Source organism: Haliaeetus albicilla, chromosome 4 (assembly GCF_947461875.1).
Source record: "Haliaeetus albicilla chromosome 4, bHalAlb1.1, whole genome shotgun sequence".
Lineage (NCBI taxonomy): Eukaryota > Metazoa > Chordata > Aves > Accipitriformes > Accipitridae > Haliaeetus > Haliaeetus albicilla.
Genome location: NC_091486.1, coordinates 46,320,971 through 46,347,240, shown reverse-complemented (window position 1 = coordinate 46,347,240; position 26,270 = coordinate 46,320,971). Strand labels below are relative to the sequence as shown.

Genomic DNA, 26,270 nt, shown 5'->3' with positions numbered 1-26,270 from the left:
AGTAAAAGACCTCAAAATGGCGGTGTCAGACTGGTTTATTGCAGCGGAGGGTTGGGGGGTACAGGGCGCGACAGCACATGGCGACAGCGAGCTTGCTTCTGTCCCACGATGTAGATGCGAGAGCGTTTTGGTGCAAAACCACAGAGATTTGGCGTCTTCCTGCGTTGCCGGACGCCTCGAGAGTGGCAGGAGTCAGAGGGGGCGGCCGGCAGAGCCGGCTTTGCCCTTTTTACGCTTGGTGGTGGTCGGAGGGACCACGGTGAGGGCTTGGAGGCGGAAGGGCCGGGGCATGGCGGAGGCACCGCTGGGAGCCCCCTCCAGCCCCGGGAGAGCTGCGAGAGGAGAGGAAGGGGCGGCAGTGGGCATCCGCCCTCACTGGGTGCCAGAAACGGGCCTCGCCTGGCAAAAAATGGCCGAGCCAAATCCCGCTACCTCCCTCCCCCCCCCCAAAAAACACCGAAGAGGAAAGGAAAATGAAGGCAAGGGCCAGCGATCGAAGGGAAACGGTGGTTTTACCTCGGTTCTCAGTTGGGTCGGGGTGGAGGATGCGGCTGGCTCGCCGGGGTCGGAAGTAGTTGCTGGCGATGGTCTGGCTGTCACTCCTGTTCAGCACCAGCTGGTAGCGGTCTTCCTCGGGCTGGTAGTGCTCTTCCTCGGGCTGGAAGCGGAAAACACCGTCAGGAGCGGCGGACTCTGTGCTAGCGCTCAGGTTACTGCTTAGAAATAGGGCAAAATTGGTAAAATAGGGGTATAACACCGTACGGTTCGCTCTTGGCTCTCGGCTGAAGGGCTCTTTTGGGCAGGTTTAGGCTGTGGCAGGGCCGGAACTGCTGTGAGAAGAGATGGGTGTTAAAGGGTCGTCTCTAAAACAATTAATGTTCTCCTGACTGCACTCCCTGATCCCCAACACCACTCCGGTCACCAGGCTCATTCACAGAGATTCCCAAAGGATCCGTACCGTGCTTCGCATTAGATGATGTTGTTATTCAAACTTTCTAGGCAAACTTTTCTGTACGCAGATTTTAGAAGGGAGCACAGCCCAAACGTGATCTGCTGAGTCCAGAAGCAGCCACATGCCGGTGGCACCGTTGAGATGCTCCTCTTACCTGCGGGCAGGCGAGTTTTTTGAATGAGGGGCTGTGGAATTTTCCAGCAGCTGGTTTCCTCATCCCAGACGGATTCGCGCTTGATCTTCTCCAGATTGCTGTAGTTACAGTCGCGCCGGACGAGGGACTGCACCTGATCCAGCAGCTGCTGGAAGAGCATCAGGTCTCGCTCCAGGCGGCGGATAGTGCTGAGGTAATCGATCTTTTCCAGCTCAAACTCCGACTGCAGATCTTTGATCTCGGTCTCAGCAGCCTGCAGCTGGGACATAAAACCAAAGTAAGTCGTTGAGATTATAAAGGAGAGAGACGGGTGGTCACTGTGAATACAGGGAGTTGTCAGGCAGAGGGATGGAAAGACAGGCACAAAAGCTTCAATATTTGGGGAGATTCTAATTTATAGTTAAGAATCAGGATGAGGTTTGCGTGGAGAGATTATTCCACATCTGTTTTAATGAAAGATTTTTGGTGTTTCTCCAAAGTGCTGAGTCTTTGAATGGACCTTAAGTTGATCTTACTAGTGTGGTCTGCATCCAGCGCTAATGAGCTCTTAGGAGTTCCTAACTTCGATGAAGAAGATTCAATATTTCTTTGGTAACCTAAATACAGAAATAAAGCAAGTTCTTAACATGCAGATTTAGGACTGCACGTGCATATTTTGGGAGCTCCTCGGATTCTGCCTTATCAGAGCAAAACTGATTTCCAAGTGTGCCTAAAATTGAAGAGCACTGCTTTTATATTTAGGGGTTTTTTTTCCCCCAGAAAACTTTTCGTGGTGTAATTTCTTCCAGGAGCCCAGGTGTGGTATCTGGGGTGATCAGAACCGGAGAAAGCTGTGCAGTAGATTGCATAGGTCAGTAGAGGGAGTCGCATCCTCTCCCATCACCCCACATCACCCTCTGGTCAGCCTGCTGCATAACGAGGAGACCCGCCTTTAAAACAGGTGGGCTTTTAGGCTTCAACAACTTAATTCACCACACCCTGAGGGCTGCTGCATCTGATACTTCATAAAAATGCACGCAGACAACCTTATAGGTACTAATGCAGGCACGCATATGAAATATTTCATGCAGGCAGAGTCATGCTCTAAACATACTGCCCTAAAACACCTCCTTAACCCCCCAAAATGGGTATGCAGATGAGGAAAGAGATGCTCCCTAAATCTTCAGCAGGGATAGCAGGGAGCTGCTCACCTTCTTCTGCATCTTCTCCAGAAGTTTGCTCTTGGCTCGAACCTCCTCCTGGATGGAGTCGTAGACGTTAAGCAGAACCCATTCACTGCTGTCCTCATTAGATTGCTGCAGTGCGGTCACCAGCTGCATCCTCCGCTCGTCCGCGTATTTTTTCCGGCGTTTATGCTTTTCTTTGAGGTCCTTGTTTTTAGCCTGTTCCCCCCCTACCACCTGTCGCTCGAGCATCTGCAGCCTGGAAAAGGCAAATGCTTCTCTTAGCTCAATACTACAAAGAACTGTCTGCGTTAAGCATGGAGGATGCACGTCCTGACCTGGATGACAGTTGGGAAGACACAATACAAAAAATAGTGATTTCTGACGAGATTTGCTGTCCACAGTGATCATGGCAAATTCTACTTTTATTAAGTTTCTGCAATAGATACTCCTGTGGACCCAAGGCAAAGCATGTGTTATTCTGAGCACCTTTGTCAACAAGAATGTTTGGAAATCTGTATCTATGCTCACTGAATACTTTTTAAAAACCCTGTTTTGTGGAATTTATATTTAAATTCCTATTGAAATACATGTTGAATATATTATTTTAATTCTTACTTTTTGTTTTGAAAGACTCTCAAAGCAAGCACATAAGGTACCAAAATTCCACAAGCTAATATTCTAAATGGTGGATGCAGGAGCAGTATGGCTGGAAGCCACGGTAGAATTTCCTTTTTGGGGCAATATCAACGAAGGCTGATGACTTGGGCAACCTCAATGCTGCTGCTTGAGTGCAGGCACAGACCCACAGTTGAAATCAAGCTCATCTCACATCCATGCCACATAGCCCCATATGCTCCAACACAGAAATTAAGCCGTGCTCCAGAGCCATTCTCTTTGTCTGCACGGGGATCTGCAGCAGAGCAGATAGCTCAGGTTGGCCAGCACTGGCTCAAATTGGAGAAAATCCCACTGCTGATAAAACCTCCGCTGATAATAGCCTCTTAGCTATCTTCAAACCCATCCAAAAGAGCTTGTTCTCCACCAGGGATGACCTGCTATTCTACTTTACTGAACTTGCCAAGTAGCCTTCAGTTTTGTTTGCTTAATGTGCGACTGAATCCTAGCTCCATTGAGTGAGGATCAGAGATCTCACAGCCATCCTGGTGTGTAAAGCTCTTAACAGGCGGCTTTGAAAATCCCCATGCTGGCGGAACCAAACCCTGCTGCCTAATCTGCAGAGAACTTTGATTTTAACAATATAATTAGAAGAGCATTTTTCACTTGTTTGTCACAAAAAGGAATGCTGCGATAGGACTATTAAGATTTGATATATAATCAAAACGAATGGTTTCTTTGGAGACCTCTCCATTAATAGACAGAATTGCCTGCAAATTACAGACACTTATTCTACATTTCTCAATAGCTTCTTTTTCAGCTGGGAGAGGCCCAACAGAGTGAGCATGCGCCACAGGAGCTCACAGTAAAGCTGCAAGATTGGCTGAAAAACCCCAGACTTTTCAGAATCAGCCTCTATCATCCACAATATATCTTATGTTGAGCATTTCTAGTCTTAATATAATTCCACACAACAGAGTAAAAGAGAAAAATCAGCAGAATTTGCTTAAAGTGTGTATTTCTGAAACAGCACTGAACCCCCATGTAATTTTAATACGCTGTGTTGTACTTGGACTAAAGGAATTCTCTCAAGACAGCTCTTACCTGGAGGAGAACCTTCAAGACAGGATGCCTCTGGGATGGGCTGAGCGTGAGTCTTGAGCCCTGCACCCCTCACACCCCAGGCCTGTGCTCCAGGCCCTGGGTCTAATGCTGCCCCTAAAATGTGATTATTGGGAAATTTTGATGTCAGTTCTGGCTGATGTCTTGCAAACATTGTCAGATGCATGAGTTAGAGGCAAAAGTGACCTCAGTGACAGGGGAGAGTTGTGGAGGATGCACTGTCCTCCACCCACACGCACAGTGAGCTACAGGAAGGCCTGCTACCTTACTTGCACTGAGAGGGCTCTAAGTGCTCTTTAAGAACCATTTTTAAGAGGAAAAAGAGGATGCCTCCATAACCTGTTTGGGCACTTAAGCTCTGTCAGTGACTGCCTCAACTCTATAAACTCCTCAAAAATTACACCTGCAAAAAGCCAGAGAAGGAAACGACTTCCCTGCCTACAAATCTAGGCAGGATTTGTCATCAAGAAAGCACGCTTTTTTGCATCCACATCTGCTGACACAGACCTCTCCAGATTTTTCTCTCTTAATTCTGGCACTTGGCATCATTGAATGCTGCAGCTAAGAGCTATTTATCTGCCCAAATACGGTAAAGTTAATTTTGGGGTAAAGAATACGTGTCTGCCTAGTTTTGTTCTGCGCTGAACTGACAGCTGAAGCTCGATGGTTGTAATATCATGGAAGAACAGGATTGCTTCTTGCCTGTGTGTGTTGTAAGCAATGCCCAGGAGGCAGTTAACAGGAGCAGCATAGTCACTGACCTGGCGAGCACCTGCTGCTGGTCTGCAGGCAATGAAATCCCCTCAGCAGTGACAGCCACCTCTGCTCCAGCAGTCCCTCCACTTATACCACCAGTGCCTTGGACAGTCCGAGGCACTGCTGGGTCCTGAGGACAAGAAGAAACCAAAGGCTGCAGCTCTGAAGAGACACAATGCGAGTACTGGGATAGATGAAGCACGACGTTACCCACTCGGATTTATTGTACCCAGAGTGGTAAAGTAGCCTGAAGGGTACCTGGGCTGACGTTAGTTCTTCATCTGCTGCAGCAACAGAGTCTTCAGGCAAAGGTGTCTTGTCAGGAGTAGTTTCGGTCCTCATGGCCGCTGAAGAGTAAAAGAGGAAATACCCACAATGTCAGTAATGAGCTCTGCAAAACTAGAGCATAAAATCTGTGAAAACATCACACAAAGTCTTCACCAAAAGCTAAAAACTATGTCTGGAAGGGAAAGGTCTGTTATTTATGCTGGTCAGTAAAAGCCATCAAAGACCCAGAGGGTGTATCAGGTAAGGAATGCAGATTTTATAGGGTTGGGAGAGCCTGGGTCCTCATGTTAGCACACAAATAATCTATTTCAGAGGCTAGGGGGTGTACATTTCTAATCAGAGGCGGGGCGGGGGGGGGAAGAACCTCTCACCTTAGAAAGTGATAGCATCAAAAATTAAGAATATAGGTTCAAGAATTAATATTGGGCAATAAGTGCTGTACAAGGACATTGAAAAACGTGCCCTGAGGCACTGCAGAAGTATAAATGAAAAGTGGTAATGAAAAGGTTAGCTGGCAACAATTTATAGGTGTGTGAGAGGAATATCCACCCTCCAGCAAAGCCGTGGTGTTGATAATCCACCAGGAGACCAAGGGCTGCATCACATTTGCATGCGGTGGAAGAGACTGCCGCAGCCACCCTCGTTCTCAGGCGTGTGAGTTGTGCATAGCCAAGCAGATCAAGACAGAGCAGTGCCTGCTGAGACCAGTCATCTCCGCAGCTCAAACCTCTGCTGCCCTAAGTCAGAAGAAACTCGCAGCTATGTGGGCAAAAATCACATTTCATTGCCTGAAGGCTTACAGGGTAGGGCCAGGCTGGTCCTAACGGGAAAGAAGTCAGGGAAATAGGGAAGAGGACAAAGCTGGGACAGAGAGTCTCATGAGTGGCCCAGGAGAGCCAGAGTTACTGCTCCTGCTGTCAATAAGGGAGGGTCGAGAGCAGGGACTGCTGTTGCTGCCAGGCAGCACTTGCTGCAGTAGCAGTTGCTGCCACTCTGAAGGTTGCAGTGGCTGCCACAAATGTGACTTTGCAAAAACAGTCTGTGTCTGCTCATGCCTAAAGCATCAGGGAACCCTCCGCCTGTGCTGCACACCCTCCACCTGCCTTGTCCACACCTGCTTCCTTCCTGAGGTTCTCCTCGAGAGCAGACAGCTTGAGATCGTAGTGATTCCTCAGGCTGCTGATGTCCTCTTCGAGGCGGGCACGCGATGCCTGCTCTGCTTCGTAGCTGGCCTTTAGTTGGGCCAGCCTCTCTTCATACTCCTGGAAGGCACAGCAGACAGCCTGACGCAACAGCCCTGTGACCATACACAAGGTCACATCCAGGTTCATTCTAGGTCACATCTTATGTCCACCCCAATAAAACTTTACCATCCCGTATTCACTAACTTTTTCTGTGATTTAAGTCAACACAGTATTGATGGAGGGTGACTAGTTAGCCCTAGAAACCACTATCTTGGGCAGATGTGGTGACCTGGAAGGAGCTTTGTAAAGAGCAAGGAGAGAGTTTTATTTCCTTCTGGCCCCCAACTCCTCATTCTTCCTCCTGGCTCCATATCCCCTCTTTATCTTCATCCCTATACTGTTCCTAACATCTTCCGACTACTGCTTTCCTCCCCCCTATTTCTCTCTCCTCTGACTGGAGGAATCAAAGTTTTACATGTAGTTACTTCAAAAATTCTTCTTGGGAACCCATTCCAATTCATCTCCAGAGAGGTGGGAACAATGCTGAGAGAAAGTGGCATTGTAAATAAGGCCTTCATCAACACACATTCTGTCCATAGGAGACAAGGACCAAAAAATAGGAAGATAAGTGCTCTGAAAAGGCTGAACCACGCAGCCCTACACCATATTTGTAATGATTATTATGAAACCCCACAAGCCTGAGTCAAAGACACTACAGGATGCCCCCTCCTGCCTTACTTCTCTGATCAGCTGCTTCTCTGCTTCAGGATCTAACTGGGGTTTGAGGAGGGAAGCTGGCTTCGCTGCCAGGTGAGCAGTCTCAGCAGGTAGAAGCCCTGCAAAGCAAAGCAGAAATAAAAATCACTCACAATTACTAGGTGGGATTGTCTGTAGAATGCCTGGAAAAAGAACAAAGAACGTGGCTGCCAGCAAATCCTTTAAACTGCGCTCATGTGTCAGCATCTGCGTTGCCAAAATGCCCACTGGCCTGGGACTCCATAGGTGTGGGGAGAGGCGTCAGCGCTGAGCAGAGGGGGAGAGGTTTAAGCTTCAGGTATATGAAAGCAAATATAAATCCAATCTCTTTCACAAAATAGCAGGAGACTTGTTTCCAGGGCTATGCTAATAGATTTGGATGATAAAAGACATGGGGGAAGGAGATGAAAGGTGCAGGGAAATTGCCTTCTTTCTTCACAGCTGTTTCTGAAAGGTGGCAGAAACGGCGGGGGGGGGAATAGCTTACAGCCTTATTGCTTTGGTGAAAGTTGCCCTTTTTTAGGGGATAATTCTCAAAAGGTGATCAGCTCCCTAAAGACTGCTCTTACCCATTTGTTCCCACATTTGCTATTCCTACTTCATAGCAAAGAGCAAGTCTGCTGAGGCTGGGCTGAACCCTCAAAGAAAGGACAGTGTGCTCTCTGTAAGCAGTGCCATCAGCAGGGAAAAACTTTTCTTGTAGTGTCAAAGATTCGGAGTTTAGGAGAACAGGGTTGAATGCTAACTTTGAAAACAAACATATATATTTAATAAAGAATTTTACATTATTATTTCTTACGCAGCTCATTTTTGCTCTGCCAGCCGAAACCTCGCTTCTGTGACTGACCAAATTCTAGCCAGAATGACCAAGAAGAATCAAGGATTTGAATCACGTCAGCATTTTCTAACAGAATTTGTCATTATCGAAAATACTGGATAATTGAGATGGTCTTTACCAGTGGAATAAGGTCAATTTGGCAACGGTGAAGGAAAAGTCCATTACCAGAATGGAGAACTCTTCCTCCAACAGGTAAGGAAAAGGTTGAGGTGAAATCCAGTGAGCACACATGTAAAAACCACATTTTTCTGTCAAAGATAAAACATCTCTGGAGCCACTAAGGGCTCTCCTACCTGACAAGTTATGCGCATTCATCTGTTCAGCTAGAATGGCCTTCAGCTTCTTAATCTCCTTCTGATACTCCCTCAGCAGAGCATCCTTGGGGTCCTCATTGATACAGGGCTTGTTCTTGATGTTTTTCGCTCGATTAGCATAGCGCAAAGTACTGAGGCTTTCATCATAGTTGTTATCAGCTGGAGATAAGCATGCTACCATCAGGGTCTTGGTATTCCCTCCGAGGGAGTCTTGCAGCAGCCTGGTCAGCTTTGAGTCTCGGTACGGGATGTGCTTACACCGGCCATCAACTAGGGCTGAAATGACGTTGCCCAGAGCTGAGAGGGAGAGGTTGATTTTGGTGGCCTCTTTGAGCCGCTCCCCCGTGGCTCCAGTTTTTGACTGTCTCTCGCTTCCTGCCAGATCCACTAAATTGAGTTTTGCGGCCCTGAGGTGGTCCTGCCCTTGCTCATCTGCAAGAAAATAATTCCGGGTTAGGCTCTTCTTAAGAGGAAGCATCTTAACAGTCAAGAAAACGGATTCTCTGGCGTTACGTTCCAGTTCAAGCCCTGTTCTTTGTCTGCATTTGGGCCCTGACTCCCTTAAGTAAATAAATATCTACTTAAAGAACTACATGTTTTAGTGCTTTCCTGAACAAGATTCTGCACAGTAAAAATTCATGCCCGTTCTTACTCTCCCAGTGAGCTCTGAACACACACCCCTCCACATATTTGCACAGATGCTGAGTGTTTAGAATTTCATGCAAAGCCCTCTGCAATTAACAAGGTCAGACCATGAGTTTATACAGCTTTTTTCTCCTTAGATTGTTTCATGAAGTTAAACAATGTCTGACAATTGGAGAGAAAGAAGGGAGGAAACATGAAATGAGGAGTTAACAGGCAGGAACTGGAGCAGGGCTAGTTGGAGAGCACGGGCAGAAGAGCAGGCTCCCTGAATGCCCATGTGACGTGGAGAGACAGGCAGGAAGATTACCTCTACAGACTACTGTGGAAATGCTGGAGTAGACACTATGCTGGGAAACAGTTTTTCCATGAACTGCCAAACTACAGCTTTTCTCAAGACTGGAATCCAACCTACCCTAATCAATGGACGTATTCAAGAAATTTCTTGCTATGCTTCAAAAGAAAGAGCATATCCTATCAGATACCATCAAGGTCCACCATCTGGCTTGAATGTTCAAGAAGCCCACCAGATCTCCCCTCTCGCCCAGATAGCTGTAAAACTGCACCGTGACTCAGCACACAGGCATGCTCAGCGGCATCTGTTTCTCCTCAACTCATGACATTCTCAGTGAGAAAGTAAAATGAAGGAACACAGGCGAGACACAGGAAAACTGCAAGAAATCGGGACTGTGCTCAGCCCAAACCACTTAGATGAGACGATGGATCTCAGTGAGTGAGGAGTCAGACCCAGCAAGCTGGTGCCATTCCCATCATAACACTTTAAGGCACGAGAAGATGGGAGCTGAAGTTAACAGCTAGCTCCCCAGCTACCTGGACACACACCTCATGCATATAGCATCTGCTTCCTGACCTGCATTTTGAGGCCGGAATAACGTGATGACACAAGTCCCCTGTGACTAAGAGAGAGCACATTCGGCTGCTTTAGGAACCCCTCGGTTTCACTGGCTACTTAACTTTCCCAGCCTCATGCAGAGCAAAGAGTTGGACACATATTCCCAAATCACAGACTATTGTCCTAAGTGCTGGACCACACTCTTGGATGACCACATCCCAATCATCCCTCACAATGACAACCCAAGTTCAAGTGAAGAGCTCCTTTAGTGCTCCAGGCAAAAAGAACATCAAGGTTTTAACCAAGTCTGCCCTTTTCCAGACAGACTTCTACAAAACCTAGCCTTCAATTTAGTCAGAGTTACAGCTTTATGGCTGTGGACAATACCTAAACATGAACAATGAGTAATATGATGCATGAGGGAAAGTTAGAAGTTCACAGGTAAACAAAAAAAATCTAAAATCTGTTGCCCCAGGATATTTCCCCAGTTAGAGCAACAGATTGTTAACTGTGGAACTTAATGTTTGCTGCAAAGCTAACTTCTTGTTTCACTCCAGATCTTTCTGGCATGTCAAGACATGGCAGAATTGGGGAAAAAAAAAAAAACAGATGGAGCTTAAATAGAGCGTCCTCTCACTATCCTTTCTGAGAGCTGGGGTGAGTGGACAGTCACAAAAAGTAGGTTTTCTAACACTTTCCCTCCTTCCCCCAGTTTATGTAAACACTGACAGGCAATTAAAAAGTTGTTTTGGTTCCTGCCAGTCCTTTTACCCACGGAGGCTGTTTGTTTCCATCAAGGAGCTTAGGGGTTTAGTTTCCGGTGTAACAAGGTCCCCAGACTTGCTAAAATGCTTGCAGCAGCCCAAAAGTCTTGCCTGTCTAATTCCCATACAGCCCATCAGCCAGTGCTTGTGGCATAAGCACTGGCCAAACCTACAACGTCTTTCTTGTTAACCGATCAATCCCTAAGCACAATGCCAAGAAATAAAACATCTGCTACTCTAAATATGGTAAAAATAGTGATGGTAACTTTCGCATTTCAAACATCTGCAGTCAGAGAACCCCGTATTTGCCACAATCCTGTTCCTGAATCTACACCGTTACTTCAAAGAGTTACTTTAGTCCACATAATTGCAAAGAGATCCTTTAAAATGTCAACTGCCTGTAAGTTATAATTTACTAGAGGTTCAACTGGAAAAGAAGTTTTAACTTCTCCATGCCCCTCTTCATGAAGTCTAAAGATGGCAACATAAATACCAACTTCATTAACTATTTCAACTAACGATTACCCTAGTAGAACCATCCAGTTATGGGGATTGTGCCATATATTGTGCCAATATTTCTCCTCAAATATTCCAGCTATCTTCCATTTAACCGCCAAAACTGCAAGTTTCCCCACCTGCCATCCTGTTCTGTGTAAGATGTTTTCAAAGCTTTAAATCAGAGAAATTGTTGCAGGCTAGTTTAAGAGCCCTGCACCCATCTGGAACTCAAAAGAGGAGTGTAAATACTTCTTTTTCCTTGTTAGGATTAAAGTTGGGGGTTTATGGACCCACAGAATGCAAGGATTAGCATCCACCGGCTGCGCTAATCAAGAAATTCCCTAAATCACACACACGCCATTTTGGATAGAGGAAAATGAGGTACGGTCACCAACATCTGGAACCACAATTTAGGAAGACATTGTGTAACTTCCCCCATGGCTGAAACAGCTGAAGAAAACAAAGACAAGCTGTTCACAGCCTCAGCTGGGGTCAAGGACTAGATGGAATATAGGAGACTAATTACATTCTTAGCCCGAGAAAAAACCCTTTCGAGGTCCGTGTTCAGACCCAGCGAGGCAACTTTATCAGCTGAAAAAATGCCAACGGAAATAAGATGCTGGAGAAAGGAAAATTAGCCATTAAAACATTATTAAGGGATTCTTTTATTCCATCCTAAACCCCAGATTAGCTGTTTGCTTAAAACATGTGCCCCGTGATCGTTGGGTGAAATGATCTGACTTGCATTGTAAGGGAGGTCAGACAAGACAGATAACCATGTAAGTTTCTCCAGGTTGTACAGTGCATGAACTCCAAGCCTTTGTATGGGCTGTGAGATTTAGCACCCTTTGCTGGAAATAAAGGTTTTAGAAGATAAGAAATGGAAGGAGAATTAAATATGTTCCCAGTTTGAGTGTAAGACATTCCTCTCCCAAGGGGGAATTGAGGAAAAAAAAAAAAAAAGATTTTGAATACTCAGTCATTTTGCACTGTGAAGAACGTCCATGTCGGGGCATAATTCTGATTTCTACTGGACCTAAAATAATTTTGCTGTGGGGTGACTGGTCAGACCTCACAGATTCTGTGCTCTGCTAGGGGCAGGGCATCCAGCTACCTACCTACAGTGTAGATTTCCATATTGACAGTAAAGATGGAGTGGGAGCGGGAAGAGTCCTTATTCATGAGGGTGTAACCCACTGCTCGGTTTCTCCAGCCTGTCTCCATGATCTGCTCACACTGGACCACGCTATGCACGGTGTGCAGAGAGAGCCCCTTCAGGTACACCCCTTTCTCTGGGTGCTCCTTCAGCTGCAAACAGGCACAATGCAAGACAGGTTAGAACAAGACGCACCAAGGCTGTGGGAAGGCACGCTGGAAACTGCCCGGAAGCTTGAGGGCTACACGAGTTTTACACGTGGAGAAATTAAAACTGCAGTATGGCAAAAACATATCTGGCTGCCACCAAAAAGCTTTATTGTTTCTGGAGGAGGAATAAAACCACACGAAAAAAGGGAACCACTTTCATGGCTCTGCAGTCAAAAAGAATTAAAGTTAAAAGTTTGCTGACTGATTCAGAGATCTCCCAGGCCACAAGAAACTCATCTTCTCTGCACTGAGCTGCCTTCTACCTCCCCTATTGTTAAGCTGCATATTTTAAAAAAGAACTGAAATGTTTTTCACCTATTATGGCAAAGGTTCTAATATCTCTTCAGTCATAGGGAGCTTTTTTTAAAATCAAAGCACAGATTCAATAGTCATAGATATTGTTACAAGCGCTTTGCTGAAGCCTTCTGCTCTTCGAGGGCGTCTTGATCTCCCTGACAAAATTCCCAAAGTCACACCCATCACACACAGGCAGACTATAATAATTTTTCTCCAGATTAGCTCATTTTTAATATGCTCTAAAATCCTATTCAGGCACCTGGGTAGAGACAGAGTGTTAACACCTAACAGCATCTTTTCAGCAATTATCAGTCACGCAGAAGAAAAGTTTCATACAGCATGCTAATAAACGATTGAAATGTTCAAAATCTTGATCAAACCTACATAAAAAATACAAAACAATCAAGAGATCCCTGCACTCCTACATCAGCCCCCTCTGAAGCTACCTCCACACTGGGAATTTTAAATGAGCTGAATTCATTTTCAACAGCAATGTTACACCCCACATCTGCTGAGTTCATAACCAAAACTCTATCTTTATCGTGTCAGCTGGGATATCAAGGTATCATTGTCATGACTCGGTGTCACGGAATGACAGGTATGGCGTTTGGCAGTGTGACTTCCAAAGAAGAGCCTTAGATACTTTAGTGATGCACGCACCACAAGAAGCAATGTAAAATAGAGTGTTTGCTGTTAAAAAACCTGCACAGAACAGAGCAGAAGTAGCTGGAAACTAAACAAGGCAGGATTTTAGCCTTGTTCTAAAGCCATGACTGCCCAGGAGGAATCCAGTTACAGAATCACAGCCAGACTGTTCATACACTGTGACTTTTGCCTGTGCTACAGGGGAACCCCACGGTTAGCTCGGCTGTATTTGAGGGTGCTGAAGAGTCCTTGAGGAACACCCAACCGAGGACACGGTTGTTTAACTCCAACACAGACTGATGGGGGCATTTTCCTTGCAGAGCTCTGTAAAACCTGCTCTTCACAGGGTTTTATGCACGGGAGGCAATGGTGGGCTTCTGAGTCACCAAAGTCACTGACATTGAAAGGCAAAAGAACAAACAGAAATGGCATTTTGGAGGAGAATTGGGGGACACAGAAGAAAGCAGTGGGTCAGCTTGGGCTTTCTGTCTCTGCAGGACATGACTCCCTTAATTACTCGATGGAGGCAGCAACAGGCAGCGGCTGTCACCAGCGTGATGGTGTTACCCTGGAAACTGTTCTGCCCAACTCCTGCCTTCCCAGTGCCAACTGTGGTCGTCATGGAAACCGGTGTCACTGCTGATGTGGAACAAAGGATGGGAAACTGCAGCAAGCGCCTTCCGAAACAGTGAGTCCCCTTCTCCCACCCTCTCTCTCTCGACACGCACAGGCGAAGCATGCTTGGAACGCGGGGCAGAGAGGGTTTTGCCTCCCTTAAAGCCAGAAGCATGTTAAAAAAAAAAAACCACAAACAAACTACCCCATAAGGCAGTTTGGGTCTGTCACCATCTCAGCGCATCTGTGCAGCAGATGGTGCTAGTGCCTCGGTTTTCTTCACCGGGGCAGTCCTGCAGGGAAGTAAATTAGGACAGGAGGTTTGCAGCTCCTTCCAGGAACATGTGCAAAAAGATCTGCAAAGCCACCGAGAGGTAAATTTTATAAAAATCAGCCCCCTGATTAGGATTTCAGGAAAGTTTACCCTCCTGCATTCCTGGAAACTGTCCACCTTCCCTATGTGTTCCCATGGGGAGTAATACCTGCTGCATCCCCTCAAAAAAGGATCAGCCTTTTTTGTTTTAGCCAGATAATAAGATCATCCACAGCTACACTGAATCAGATTAAACATTTATAAGGCACAGAATCCTCCTACTTTAGAGACAGCTGTGAGATGAAGAAGATTAGGAAGAAAATGCCCCATGAGCACTTTGTTCCATCCTTGTCCAGTAATGATTTTCATGCAGCTTCCACTAATCTACTGGCCGCTATCAAGCAGGACACACAGGACATGTCTCTGACTGGATCCTGTTCCTTCTGCCACTAAATGTTCACTAAGTCCCTCAAAATCTCCTCATGGCTTCCATATTCATCACTACAACTTCATATTCTGTTGTTCAGCTTCTGACAGAGCGTATTATTGCACTTCTGCGAGACATTCACGATAACACTTATCTGAGCAAATTAAAGCACTTCCTAATTAAGACACATTGACTCCGCCTCACCTCCAACTTCTGCTTGGTATCAGCTCCTAGGAGGTCTCGTATGTCTTCGTTGTAAATCTCCAGGTAGGAAGCTCTCACCAAGAACTTGGCATTTTCAGCACACTGCACAAAACAGGAATGATTTTTGAGTAAGGTTCTCAAAATGAAGGCAAGTAGGCAGCCCACATAGATCCTCAGTGCCAGCTGGGTGCCTACGTCCCTTCAACACTTCATCAAATCTCTCCTGGCATTTCATTCCCAGGTGTAACCACTCAACACACTTGCTATAGGGACTTTCGGTCCTTAAACATCTCAAGTGCGAGTCCATAAAGTCAGCAGAGAGTGCAGTTCATCTGACTATACACAGGCCTCAGCTTTTGGATGAGAGGCAGCATACCCTGAAGCCTGTCCCCATTCTCACTCCCAAGCGCAATTGGCACTCGCTTCCTGGGGTATGAATGTCTTTCTTGATATCACATAATCTTACAACGGGTCTCTTTCACATTGTTACACACCTACCTGTACGCTCTCAAAAATGTGTTCAAATGCTCTGGGTATTATGCCTTTCTGTATAGAAGGATCCACAACTCCCTGCATGGTGAATGACTTCCCACTGCCAGTCTGGCCATAGGCAAATATGGTGCCATTGTAGCCTTCAGTGACACCCTGGAAACGAAGGGAAACCAAATAAAATAGCCATTATCTTCACCCTTTGCATAACTGCAAATACGTTGTCCAGAATCAATCCTACCCCTTCACATGCCATCAGAGTATAATAATTAAAAAAATGCATTCTGCTAGCATATAAATCGATGGTTTTCTCTCAAAAACGGAAAACTTGAAGAAATGCTGGTGTTGAAAAGTGGAGGGGCAGTTGACAACACTTAGAAGACCAGAATATTTTTTTCTCTTGGAAAGCTGGCTGAAAGAAGGCCTCACTTTCACTTGTTCCTGTTTCAGAGAAGCATGGCAGGAACAGAAGATATTTGGATTTCTTAAGGTTCAAATAAAAAGAAAAAGAAATAATCCGTTAACCTAATAATCTACTGTTTCAGACCCTGGTTGTTCTCCTGAACAGGAACTTCCATCTTAAAATTATCACTGGCCATTTTATCCTTGTTTCATCTTCTAACAAAGTTGGGGTTTGGGGTTTTTTTTTGGGGGGGGGGGGGAAGAGGAGGGAGGAGTTTGCTTAACTGGTTCCTTTCTCACCCTAGCCATTTACCATGCTGATGTGTTAACAGGCAACAAACATATCCCCTCATTTTGCTATTCTAAAACAGGCTGAGGTTCCCTGTCTTCTCTAAAGTTTCTTGCTTAACAGTAAAAATGTCCCTAAAATCATCAGTAGTCTTTTTTGTCCCCTTTCTCCTCACAACACTTTCTGCTGCACTTTCTGTCCAGCTACCATCTCTAGGGCCTGCTCAGGGGGGTTCATTTTTCATATAAACATCCGCCTAAAACAATTAAATGTAATTCTATCCTCAGTGCCCTGCTGGCTGCTGAAGAAGTATTTTTTTCTTCCCAATTTCCCAGCCTACCGCTGGGATGCTGTTTTGCCCTCCTCTGCACCCCAGGGTTGCATCTAAGTCTCTTGAAGCAGTAGACAGGGCTGTTTCTGTCCATAAATCAGTTGTACTTAGGGATCATCTACCCACGTAAAACTCTGCAGCCCACATCCCAAGCTATGTGTTGGCTGCTTCCAGCTTGCTTCAGGCACCACTCACCTCCACGAGTGGGTAGGCGATCTCGTTGTAGATCTGCTCCGTACTGTGCTCCTGGTAGTATGCCCCATCGAAGGTGAACTGCTTTGGGGGCTCACCGGTGGCAGCGGGGTTTTGAAGGAAGCACTGGCCCCGCGCGCTCTCCATGCTGACGACCGCTTTGCAGCCGAGAGCCTTCTCACGCTCATTCATGGGCCGGCAGCGGACGATCACCTTCACCGCCTCCGAGGCCATTTTCAAGGCCCAGCTCTACCCCACACTCACTCGCTTGGTGGGGCTGAGGGGCATCGGGGCCTGGGTAGGCCTGGGGGAAGACTGGGGCAAGCCTAAGCGCAGGGCCTGCACCCCTCGGTGGGGTGGCCCACTCACTGCTTGCTGGGGGCACTGAGGGGATGGACCCCCCTACAGCTTGGCGTGAGGAAGGAGAGCCAGGGAGGCCACAAATGGCTGGGGTAAAGGAGAGATTAAGGAGGAGAAAAGCTTGGGAAGGATGAAGGGAAAGGGGGAGACTTGGGACAAGTCTGAGGGGGAACTCGGGCAGGCCGGGGGGGGAGGAAACCTGAGGGAATCCTGGGGGCAGGAAAGCCTCTGGTAACTCTGGGGAGCTGGGACAAGCCCAAAGGGGACTGTGCGAGGGAAAACCTGAGGTAAACCTGTAGGTATCGGGCAAGCCTGAGGGAGCGGAGGGAAACCCGAGGCGAGCCGGGGTGTGTGGAAGGAGCCGGGGGAGCTGAGGGGAGGCGGGAAGCGCCGTCCGACCCACCGCGCATGCGCACAGCGGCCCCACGCGGTTACCACAGCGACGGGGTAGCGTCGCGCAAGGCCCCGCCCCTCGAGCCACGTGACTGCGGGCGGGCACGCGCCCGCGTGCAAGTGCCGGCGTGCACCAAAGCGCACGTGTGCAAGGGGGGCGGGGACGGGACGGGACGGCGGGCACGAGGGCACGCGTGCGTGGGAGTGCAGGTGCATGGGGGCGCGAGCGTGCAACGGCACGGGTGCACAGCCGCGCAGCGCACGAGTGCGCCGCCTGAGCGTGCGAGGGAAGGCGAGCGCGCGGGTGTGCAAGGGCAGGAGTGCGCGAGAGCGCGGTGGTAGCGGTGCACAAGGGTGCAAGAGCACGAGGGCTTTGAGACTGCAAGTGCACGGGCGCGCAAGGGCTTGAGTGCAGCCGTGCAAGCGCGGGAGCACACACGAGTATGAGCGCGCAGCTGCGCAGTGCAATCAAGCGTGCGAGCACGCACGAGTGCGTGGAGCAACTATACAAGCGTGTGCATGCACGAGAGCACAAGCGCCCGAGAGCGCAAGTGCCCGAGTGCAAGTTCATGAGCGCGCACGTGCCGGAGAGCGCGCACGTGCAGGAGAGCGTGCGAGCACACGAGCGCGCACGCTTGCACGCAGCGCGGCGGTGGGGGGGGCGGGAAGGAGAGACCTCCAGCAGCCCTCTCCTGCGGTAGCACGAGAGCCATTTATTGCCGGAGTCGCGCCGTACAGCCCGCCGAGCGCGCGCGCGCGGCCCACGGGAGGGGAATAAATAAGGCAGGTGGCAGCGATTTAAAGCTAAGTGGGGATTTGGGGGGCTAGCTGTGCCCGAGCGGGGGCGGGGGGGGGGGGGCGGCCGGGCCTAACCCCGCTCATGCTGCACCCCGACGGGGGCAGCGGGGGCCCAGGCGGCCTCCCCCCAGGCGCTGGCCTCACCGCCGGGGTCCCGCTCCTCGTAGCCGGGGTTGAGGCGACCAGGGGCCAAGCGGCAGAAGCAGCCCCCCGGCGCCCCGGAGTAGTGAGCCAGGAGGGCGGCCACGCTGGCGAACTCGGCGTTGGAGTGCTGCCGTCGGTGCGGGGAGAGAGGGCAGAGGTGAGTCCCCCCCGCTCGGCCGGTGGCCGCGGTGGCCGGAGGGCCTTGCCAGAATGCCCACGTGCTAATGCAGCCATGCACCCGGGCACCCCGAGTTGAATGCACCCATGCACCAAATACCTACGTACCCACACACAGGTGCACCCATGCACCAAACGCACCCGTGCGCTTATGCACCGTGCGCCCACAAACCCAATGCACCCACGCGTCAATGCATGGGTGCGCACATGAATCAAATACACCCATGCATCCCTTGCATCCATGCGTGCGCATACTGATGCGCCTGCGTACCTGTGCACCGTGCATCCACACACAGCTGCGCTCTGCGCACTGATGCACCCCAAATCAAACGCACCGGCGCACCCACAACTCAAATGCACCCATGAATCAAACAGACTCTCACCAATGCACCCGTGCACCACGTACCCACACGCAGATGCACTTGTGCACCCATGAATCAAATGTAATTGCACAGCAAAGCATGGATACACCCACGCACCCACACCCATTGGTACCTGTGTGCCATGCACAGATGCACCCGTGCACCCACACACCAACCCCCCTCTGCACCCACGCACAGACGCATGTGAGCACCGATGCAACCATGAAGCAAATACCTCTGTGCACCCATGCAGTTACGAAGCAAATGCACTTATACACCAGTGTACCCATGCACCAATGCACTCATACACCTCTGCACCGATGCAACCACAAAGCAAATGCACCCATGCGCCGCTGCATCAAATGCATGTACGCACCAGTGCCTCCGTGTACCAATGCATCCATGCACAGATGCACCAAATGCACTTAAACATGTCAAATGCACGTACACACCAGCGCATCTACACACTTATGCACCGATGCATCCGTGCATAGATGCACCAAATTAACTCATACAGTGCATCAAATGCATGGATGCACTGATGCACCAAATGCACTTATGCACCAGTACATCTGTGCACCAATGCACCAAATGCACTTATACACCAGTGCATCCACGCACAGACACACAAAATGAACTTACACCCCAGTGCATCCACGCACCGACGCATCAAATGCACTTACCCAGGTGCAACTGTGCACCACTGCAACCACGAAGCAAACGCACCCGTGTGCTCATGCATCAAATGCGCTCACACGTGACGCGCCCATGCCCCGCTGCCCCCGCGCAGCAGCCTCACCTCCACGCAGAACCTGCCCTGGTGGGTCCTGAAGAGGCAGTAGGGGACGACGCCGCAGGGCGCCCGCACCCACAGGCACCAGCGCTTGGCCAGGCCAGGCTCAGGGCGCAGGAGAAAGGCTCCGGGGACGTCCCGCCGCAGCAGCGCGATCCCGACGTCCCTGGGGACGAGGTGGCGGGTGGGCGCCAGGGCGGGGGTGGGGGGGACAGACACGACGGCGAGGAGTGGGGTGCTGCTGTGCGCTCACCTGGCGATGCCGGCGAAGGCCCACACGGTCTCGGCGAGGACGCTCTCGTTTTCAGGGAGGAAGGCCAAGCTCCTCGTCCCTTTGCTCTCCCATCCCGCCGCCGCTGTGGGAGACCCTTAATCCCCTCGTCGCCCCAAAAACCCCACCAAATTGGGGCTACTTGTGTGTCTCCCCCGTGCCTCAGTTTCCCCTCCGGCACTCACCGGCGTCGCGGGGCGGCTGGTGGAGCTGGCTCTCGCCCCCGCAGTCCCGGTAAGCCCCCGAGCGCAGGACTTTGCTGCGGATGGCTTTTTTGCGCACCAGAACCGGGGAGCAGTAGGGGTTCCCCGGGCGCCAGGCGCCGGCTCTGCCCTCCGCCTCCGGCCGCCGCTCCTGGAGGGCGGAGGGGCTGTGAGGGGGGTTTGGGGGATGCTTGCTGCGCAAAATGTCGCGCAAAAAACCACGCAAAAAACGCTGTGCAAAAAAAGCTACCCAAAAACCACCGTGCAAAACACCATGCAAAAATAACATGCAAAAAATGCTATACAAAAAACCCACCATGCAAAAAATGCCATGCAAAAAATGCTATACAAAAAAACCACCATACAAAAAAAGCTGTGGGGAAAAAAAAAAGCCATACAAATCGCCATGCAAAAGATGCCATGCAAAAACGCCATGCCAAAAACACCACGCAAAACACCATGCAAAAAAGGTTATACAAAAAATGCCATGCAAAAAAAACACAGTGCAAAATACCCTGCAAAAAACTGCTATGTAAAAAAGTGCCATGCAAAAAATGCCCTGCAGCACAGCATGCAAAATAGCCGTGCAAAAAAATGCTGTGCAAATACACCTGATGCAAAACACCATACAATAAAAGACCATGCAAAAAACTGCCCTGCAAAATGCCATTTAAAACAGGCTATGTAAAACGCTGTGCAAGAAAAGGCTGCGCAGGATGGGCCTTGCAAAATGCACTGTCCAAAAACGTGCCGTGCAAAACGCTGTGCAAGAAAAGGCTGTGCAGGATGAGCCTTGCAAAATGCACTGTGCAAAAACGTGCCGTGCAAAACGCTGTGCAAGAAAAGGCTGTGCAAAATACTGTGCGCATACTGCTGAGCAAAGAAGTGCTGTACAAAGAGGATATGCAAGGAAATGCCATGCAAGACACCATGCAAAAAACGTGCTGTGCAATAATGCGCCATGCAAAACGCGGTGCGAGAAAAAGCAGTGCAAGAACTGCCAGACAAAATAGCGTGCAAAAAATGCCGCGCCAAAAGTGTCATGCAAATACCCCTGCGCAAAAAAAATGCCCTGCAAAAAATGCCGTGCACATACTGCTGTGGAAGAAATGCCGTGCAAAGAAAAGGCCGTGCAAGAGAAACCCTGCAAGACACCACGCAAAAAAAGTGCTGCGCAAAAATGCGCCGTGCAAAACGCCCTGCGAGAAAAGGCCATGCAGGAATCCCACGCACAAAACCACCACGCAAGCAAACATAGCGCAAAGGCCCGTGGAGCAGCACCCAGCACCCTGACAGGGTGCACGTACCCCTGCGCCCAGGGAGCCGAGGCCGGTGGGCGCGGGCAGGCGTCGGAAGGAGACGAGGGCGTTGACGTTGCGTGACACCTCCTCGGGGTTGAGGGGCTCCCGCAGCACCCCGGTCCCCGGGGGGTCCCCCTCGCCCGCCTGCTCCTCAGGGTGCGCCAGGAGGTAGCAGAGCTGGAAGGAGCGGCAGAGCAAGAGGTGCAGGGTCTGGACCTGGGGGAGGCAAAAGAAGCTGCGTGCAAATATTAAAAATAATAATAATAGGGTGGGGCTTTTTGGGGGGGGAGGGTGTTGGGCCACGCACCTCGCCTGGGAGCCCCACAAAGAGGTGGCAGAAGAGGGGGCTGGCGGGGCTGCGGGGATTGCGGGCCACGAAGGCGAACTGGTGGTCGGCGTGTCGCCACGTGCTGTACAGGATCCGACGGAGAGCGTGCGCCATCAGCAGTGTCTGTGGGGATAAGATTATGGGGGTGGTCACTGGGACTGAGCACCCCTGGACACCCAGCCCCCCCGGGGTGCAAGCAGTGCCGGGGTCACCCCTACTTGCACGGCAGGTTGCAAACCTGCAACCGCGTGGTAGGCTGCAACCCTATTTGCAAACGCGAAGCAGGTTCCCAAGCGAAAAGCAATGCTCAGAGAGGTGCAACCCCCCCAAAGCAGCACCCAACACCCCCCCAGCACCCATGACCACCCCCCTTTCCCAGCACCCCTACCTCCCCGTCAGTGCCGTAGACCTTCAGCCCCTGCAAACTGAACCTCAGCACCACCGACCTCCTCCTGGGGCAGTCCTGGCCAGGAGAGATGCAGCGTTGGGGGGGGGGTCCAGGCTTTGCCACCCGGGTGTGCCCCCCCACTATTTGGGGTCCCCCATTTCCCAGTGAGGGGGAGCAGGGGATGCCAGACCTTCAGTGCCCGCAGCTGCTCCTCCAGCCGCCCCGCTTGCTGCTGCAGGTCCAAGTCCTCCACCGCGAAAGAGCCCACGTACTGGGGGGGGGGGAACAAAAAAACCCACTCGTGTCAGCAACAACCCCCCCACTATGCTGCAGTTGCCCCCCTCGGGGTAATTGGACCACCCCGAGATGCTGTTTTGGGGGGTGATGGGGATGCATCCGCACCCAAACCTCATCTCAGGGTGTTGTGTCCCGTCCTCCCCACAGTGGGTCAATCACCTCTGCTGGCTTGGTGATGCCCCGGGCTCGCTGCTGGGGGGCCGCAGGATCCGGCCCCCTCCCGTTGGCTGGCTTCTTCTTCATGGCAGTGGGATTTGGGGGCGAAGGCTGGATCAGGATGGGGTTAAGCAGCTTGGGTGCTGCATCCGAATTATCCAAAGCCACCCAGGGTGACGGTGTGGGAGCCTCCAGTCACGGTCCCTGCGAGGAGGAAGGGAACGGACACAATCTGCCCCCACCGTCCCCAGTTTCCAGCCTGCTGAGCCCCGGGGAGACATTGTGGTCCCCATATGGTGGTCCCCAAGTCCCGACCCCAATGCAGATGTCCCCAGGTTCTGGCTCTGATGTAAGTGTCCTCCCATACTGGCCCCAGTCCTAACCCCAAACCCAACGCGAGGGTCCCTGCATCCCAAACCCAATGCAAGGGTCCCCATGTCCCCAGCCTGAGCATCAAGCAAGGGTCCCCATGTCCCAGCCCCCATGCAAGGGTCCCCCTGTGACCCCAAGTGCCATGCAAGGATCCCCACAGCCTGACCGTGACCCTGGTGCAAGGGGCCCCGCAGCCTGACCCCAATCACGACCAAAAGGTCCCTGTGTCCGGTCCCTGAGCACCGTGCGAGGGTCCCATGTCCCTGCCCCAAGCAGGATCCAGGTAGTCCCTTGTGTCCTGACCCCAAAAGCAACATGAAGGTCCCCAAATCCCAACCCCAAATGTGATGCATGCGGTCCCCACATCCTGGCCCCAAAAGAAACCCAAGCGTCCCCACGTCCTGACCCCCAGCAAAACGCAAGTGGTCCCTACACCCCAAGTACACAGTGCAGACCCCAAGCAAGGTGCATGCCATCCCACGCACCAAGCCCCAGTGAGACTTTGGGGTCCCCCCCCATCCTCCCCCCTCCCCCCAGTGCTCCGTCCCACTCCCCACGGGCCATGCAGCACCAAGATGCCGACGGCTGTCCTTCAGGGGCGATCCCCAAAACGCCAGTGACGGGGGCAGCAGGTTTGGGGGTGCTTTTTCAGCCAGAGCACCCACCGAGGGATGCACCCAGCCCCTCTCCAGCCACCCAAAGGGGTTTTGCCCTCCACAGCCCTCAGCCAGGCTGAGACCGGCGCAACTCCTGTCACAGAGGCCACGCCGCAGCTGCCTGGTGCAAACACATGCGAAGTGGGGGGGGGGGGGGGGGGGTGTCCAGCTGCCCCAAGCGCATCCTAATGAGGTGGCGGGGTCTCTATGGTGCTCCTATGCTCTTTGCAAGCTCAGGGTTGCCCCTCTCCTTTCTGGCACAATTTAGGGGGTCTCCCCCTCCCCCCCCCAGCCAATCCGCGGACAGGTAGCCCCCAAGCCCCACCCCCTTTTTCCCACGCTGTTTCTCAATGGAGCCCCCCAGCCCACGGGCCACCCTGAAGATCCCCAAGGGAGGGATACTGACCCCAAAATTGGGGGGAGGGGTGTGTGCGACACCCAGACACCAAACATCCCCAGGGACCCCCCATCCCACTGGGCCCCCCCTCATCCCCAGCTCACGGACAGCTCGCTTGGATGGCTCCGGAGAAACACAGGCAAAAAAATTCCCCCCGCTCTGGCTCTTGGCCTTCGTCCGTTGTTTTCCTTCCCTGGGGTGGCTCCTCTGGCAGCTCCCGCTGCGGTGCAGGGATGCTCGACCTGTGGGCGTCAGGCCCTCGCTGTCAGCCAGGCCCAGGCGAGCCCGAGCCCGAGCCCACGCCGGGCACAGGGCAGGCAGCAAACTCTCATTTCCTGCCTCTGATCTGCCCGCGATGAATCACTGCAATTTACCTCCCTGGTTTTCTCCGTTTCTTGGAAGCGCCAGCGAGCAGAAACGCTCCGGCTTTTTGGAAAACGCGGCTGCAACTGATTTTTTTTCTCTCTCCTTTTTCTTTTTTTTTTTTTTTTTCTCTTCTCTCCTCTCCTACAGCGTGCCCAGTGGAGAAGCAATTTCTAACCCCGATGCACACACGTGGTCTCTCGCTCACCACCCCCTGCCCCAATGCTCACACCCTTTTCACTCCAATTTCTGAATTCCCCAGGGAGTTTTGTCCACCGCTATCTGCTTTCACCAGAAAAACATAAAGAGGGATGGGTCCGACCTCACTGCAAAGTGGCCATGCAAACCCAGAGCCTCAGGTCCCCAAAGTTGGCTGGCTGGCCAAATCCACGGGGCCGAAGTGAAAGCTGCCCCCAGCCGCAGGGATGCACTTGGCTCCTGGAAAGGGAAAGCAACAGTTTGGGGAGGAGATAGGGTCTAATCCCTCAGGGATACATCCGAAAATCCCCGTCTCGCGCCCCGGTGCACCCAAGGGTGTGAAGAAAAGGGTCCTAACAGCAGCATTCAAACCTTGGGTCACCGCCAGCGCTGGCTGCTCTGAAATGCCACGAGATGCCCCGGCAGAGCCCACCGGAAGAGTCAATAGTGTAGAAAGGGCGGAAAAAAAGAAAAAAAAAAAAAAAAAAAAAAAGACAGGACAGATGGGGCTGAAGAAACAACATAACAGAGCCCAGTCTGGTCAGGAAGTGGAGACTGGAGAAGAGTGAGCGGCAGAGCTGGCACAAACCTTCCCAAACGTGCAGCGGAGCTGCCGCTTGCTCCGCCGGCAATGCCACTGTGGGATGAAGATCTTCCCATTCAATCCCAGTTGCTACTCCTGGGAGGCAAGGATCGCTCCTTTGAATTCGATACAATCAGAGCCACAGCTTTTTTTTTTTTTTTGGCTCGGTATGTAGAAATCACTTAATTAGCAATTAAAACCACAACCCAAAGGAGTTTGGTGATGACCAAGGGAGCTAATGGCTGTTTTTAGCATAATTCGAGGTGCCTTGCAGCAAAATGAAGCCATTTTCATGTGCAAAAAAATCGGTATTATCCAGACCAGCGTTTTAACAAATACCCATGGGGTTGTTGGTGTGGGAATGTTATTGGGAAGAGGGAGGTCGCAAAAAGCCCCACAGCTGGGTGAGGATGGGCAAGAACTCCTTGTCCCCATAAGCACCTTATCAATGAGAGAAGGTGTTTCCCAAATCTGGCTCACTGTAGCGCCTGCCTGGAGGAAAATGCTGACAAAACCCACTGTTTTGGTACAAGTAGCCCTAGGAAAGGGCCATTAACTAATGTTTCTAATTGCTTTACATCCCTGCAGATTACTCTTTGATCGGTGCTTTCACTCTCCCAGTTCCGTATCAGCTGTGATTTTTGTTAATCTGCTGTTTGCACCCTTGTTGCAGGGCTGGGAACAAGTTAGGGCATTTCTACAAGAATTTTTTAAACTCCCAGTTTTTAGAGGTAGCACACTGGGATGGCAACTGAAACTAATAAATTCAGTAAGGTTATTGTCTCCTTTTCTGCATTTTATTTCTACAGGTACTGCCACTCCTCTCAGCACAGTATGTGCAAAGCTCTTTCCAAGAGCACGTTAAGCAAAAAGAGTGTCAGGTCACATTTAAATCAGTGGCATTGCCCTGTCCAAGGGACAGCCGGGGACATGGGGGAGTGTTTTGAACGTAGACGCTGCTCTGGTGAGCAGGTCAAGAGGGGGGAAGACTTCAGTTGGTCTTTTTTGTCCCCACTGACTGGGGGCAGAGAGAGAAAAGCAGCAGCAAGACGTTCAAACAGAGCTTTCTTCTTGCTCACCTTTGTCTCCAGAGAAACCAGGGAAGAAAAAGGTCACACGTCGGTCCAACTACAGAGCTTGGCAGGGGCTCAGGCTAAAACAGCCCCAGTCTTTCACGCTGGCAATGTACTTTTAACAAAGATTTGCCTCTGCAGCAATCCATGGTGACTGTAATTCCCTCCTCTCTACATTTCCAGGAG

At 50.7% G+C, this 26,270-nt stretch overlaps 1 protein-coding gene across 1 annotated transcript; it reads right to left on the bottom strand.

Moving 5' to 3' along the window:
• Positions 1-17: 17 nt before the first annotated feature.
• On the bottom strand, positions 18-26,236 carry KIF17 (kinesin family member 17). Its single transcript, XM_069780501.1, has 23 exons — positions 23,972-26,236; positions 22,446-22,646; positions 22,180-22,260; positions 21,990-22,064; positions 21,581-21,724; positions 21,280-21,489; positions 19,955-20,123; positions 19,752-19,854; positions 19,505-19,664; positions 16,475-16,720; positions 15,267-15,413; positions 14,769-14,870; positions 12,021-12,210; positions 8,125-8,577; positions 6,976-7,073; positions 6,168-6,315; positions 5,024-5,112; positions 4,771-4,895; positions 2,297-2,528; positions 1,107-1,365; positions 763-830; positions 517-637; positions 18-332 (listed from the first exon to the last, which is right to left on the bottom strand). Exons 2-23 carry the CDS (start codon positions 22,527-22,529, stop codon positions 193-195), a joined length of 3,444 nt encoding a protein of 1,147 aa, XP_069636602.1. The 5' UTR covers positions 22,530-22,646; positions 23,972-26,236; the 3' UTR covers positions 18-192.
• Positions 26,237-26,270: the final 34 nt, after the last annotated feature.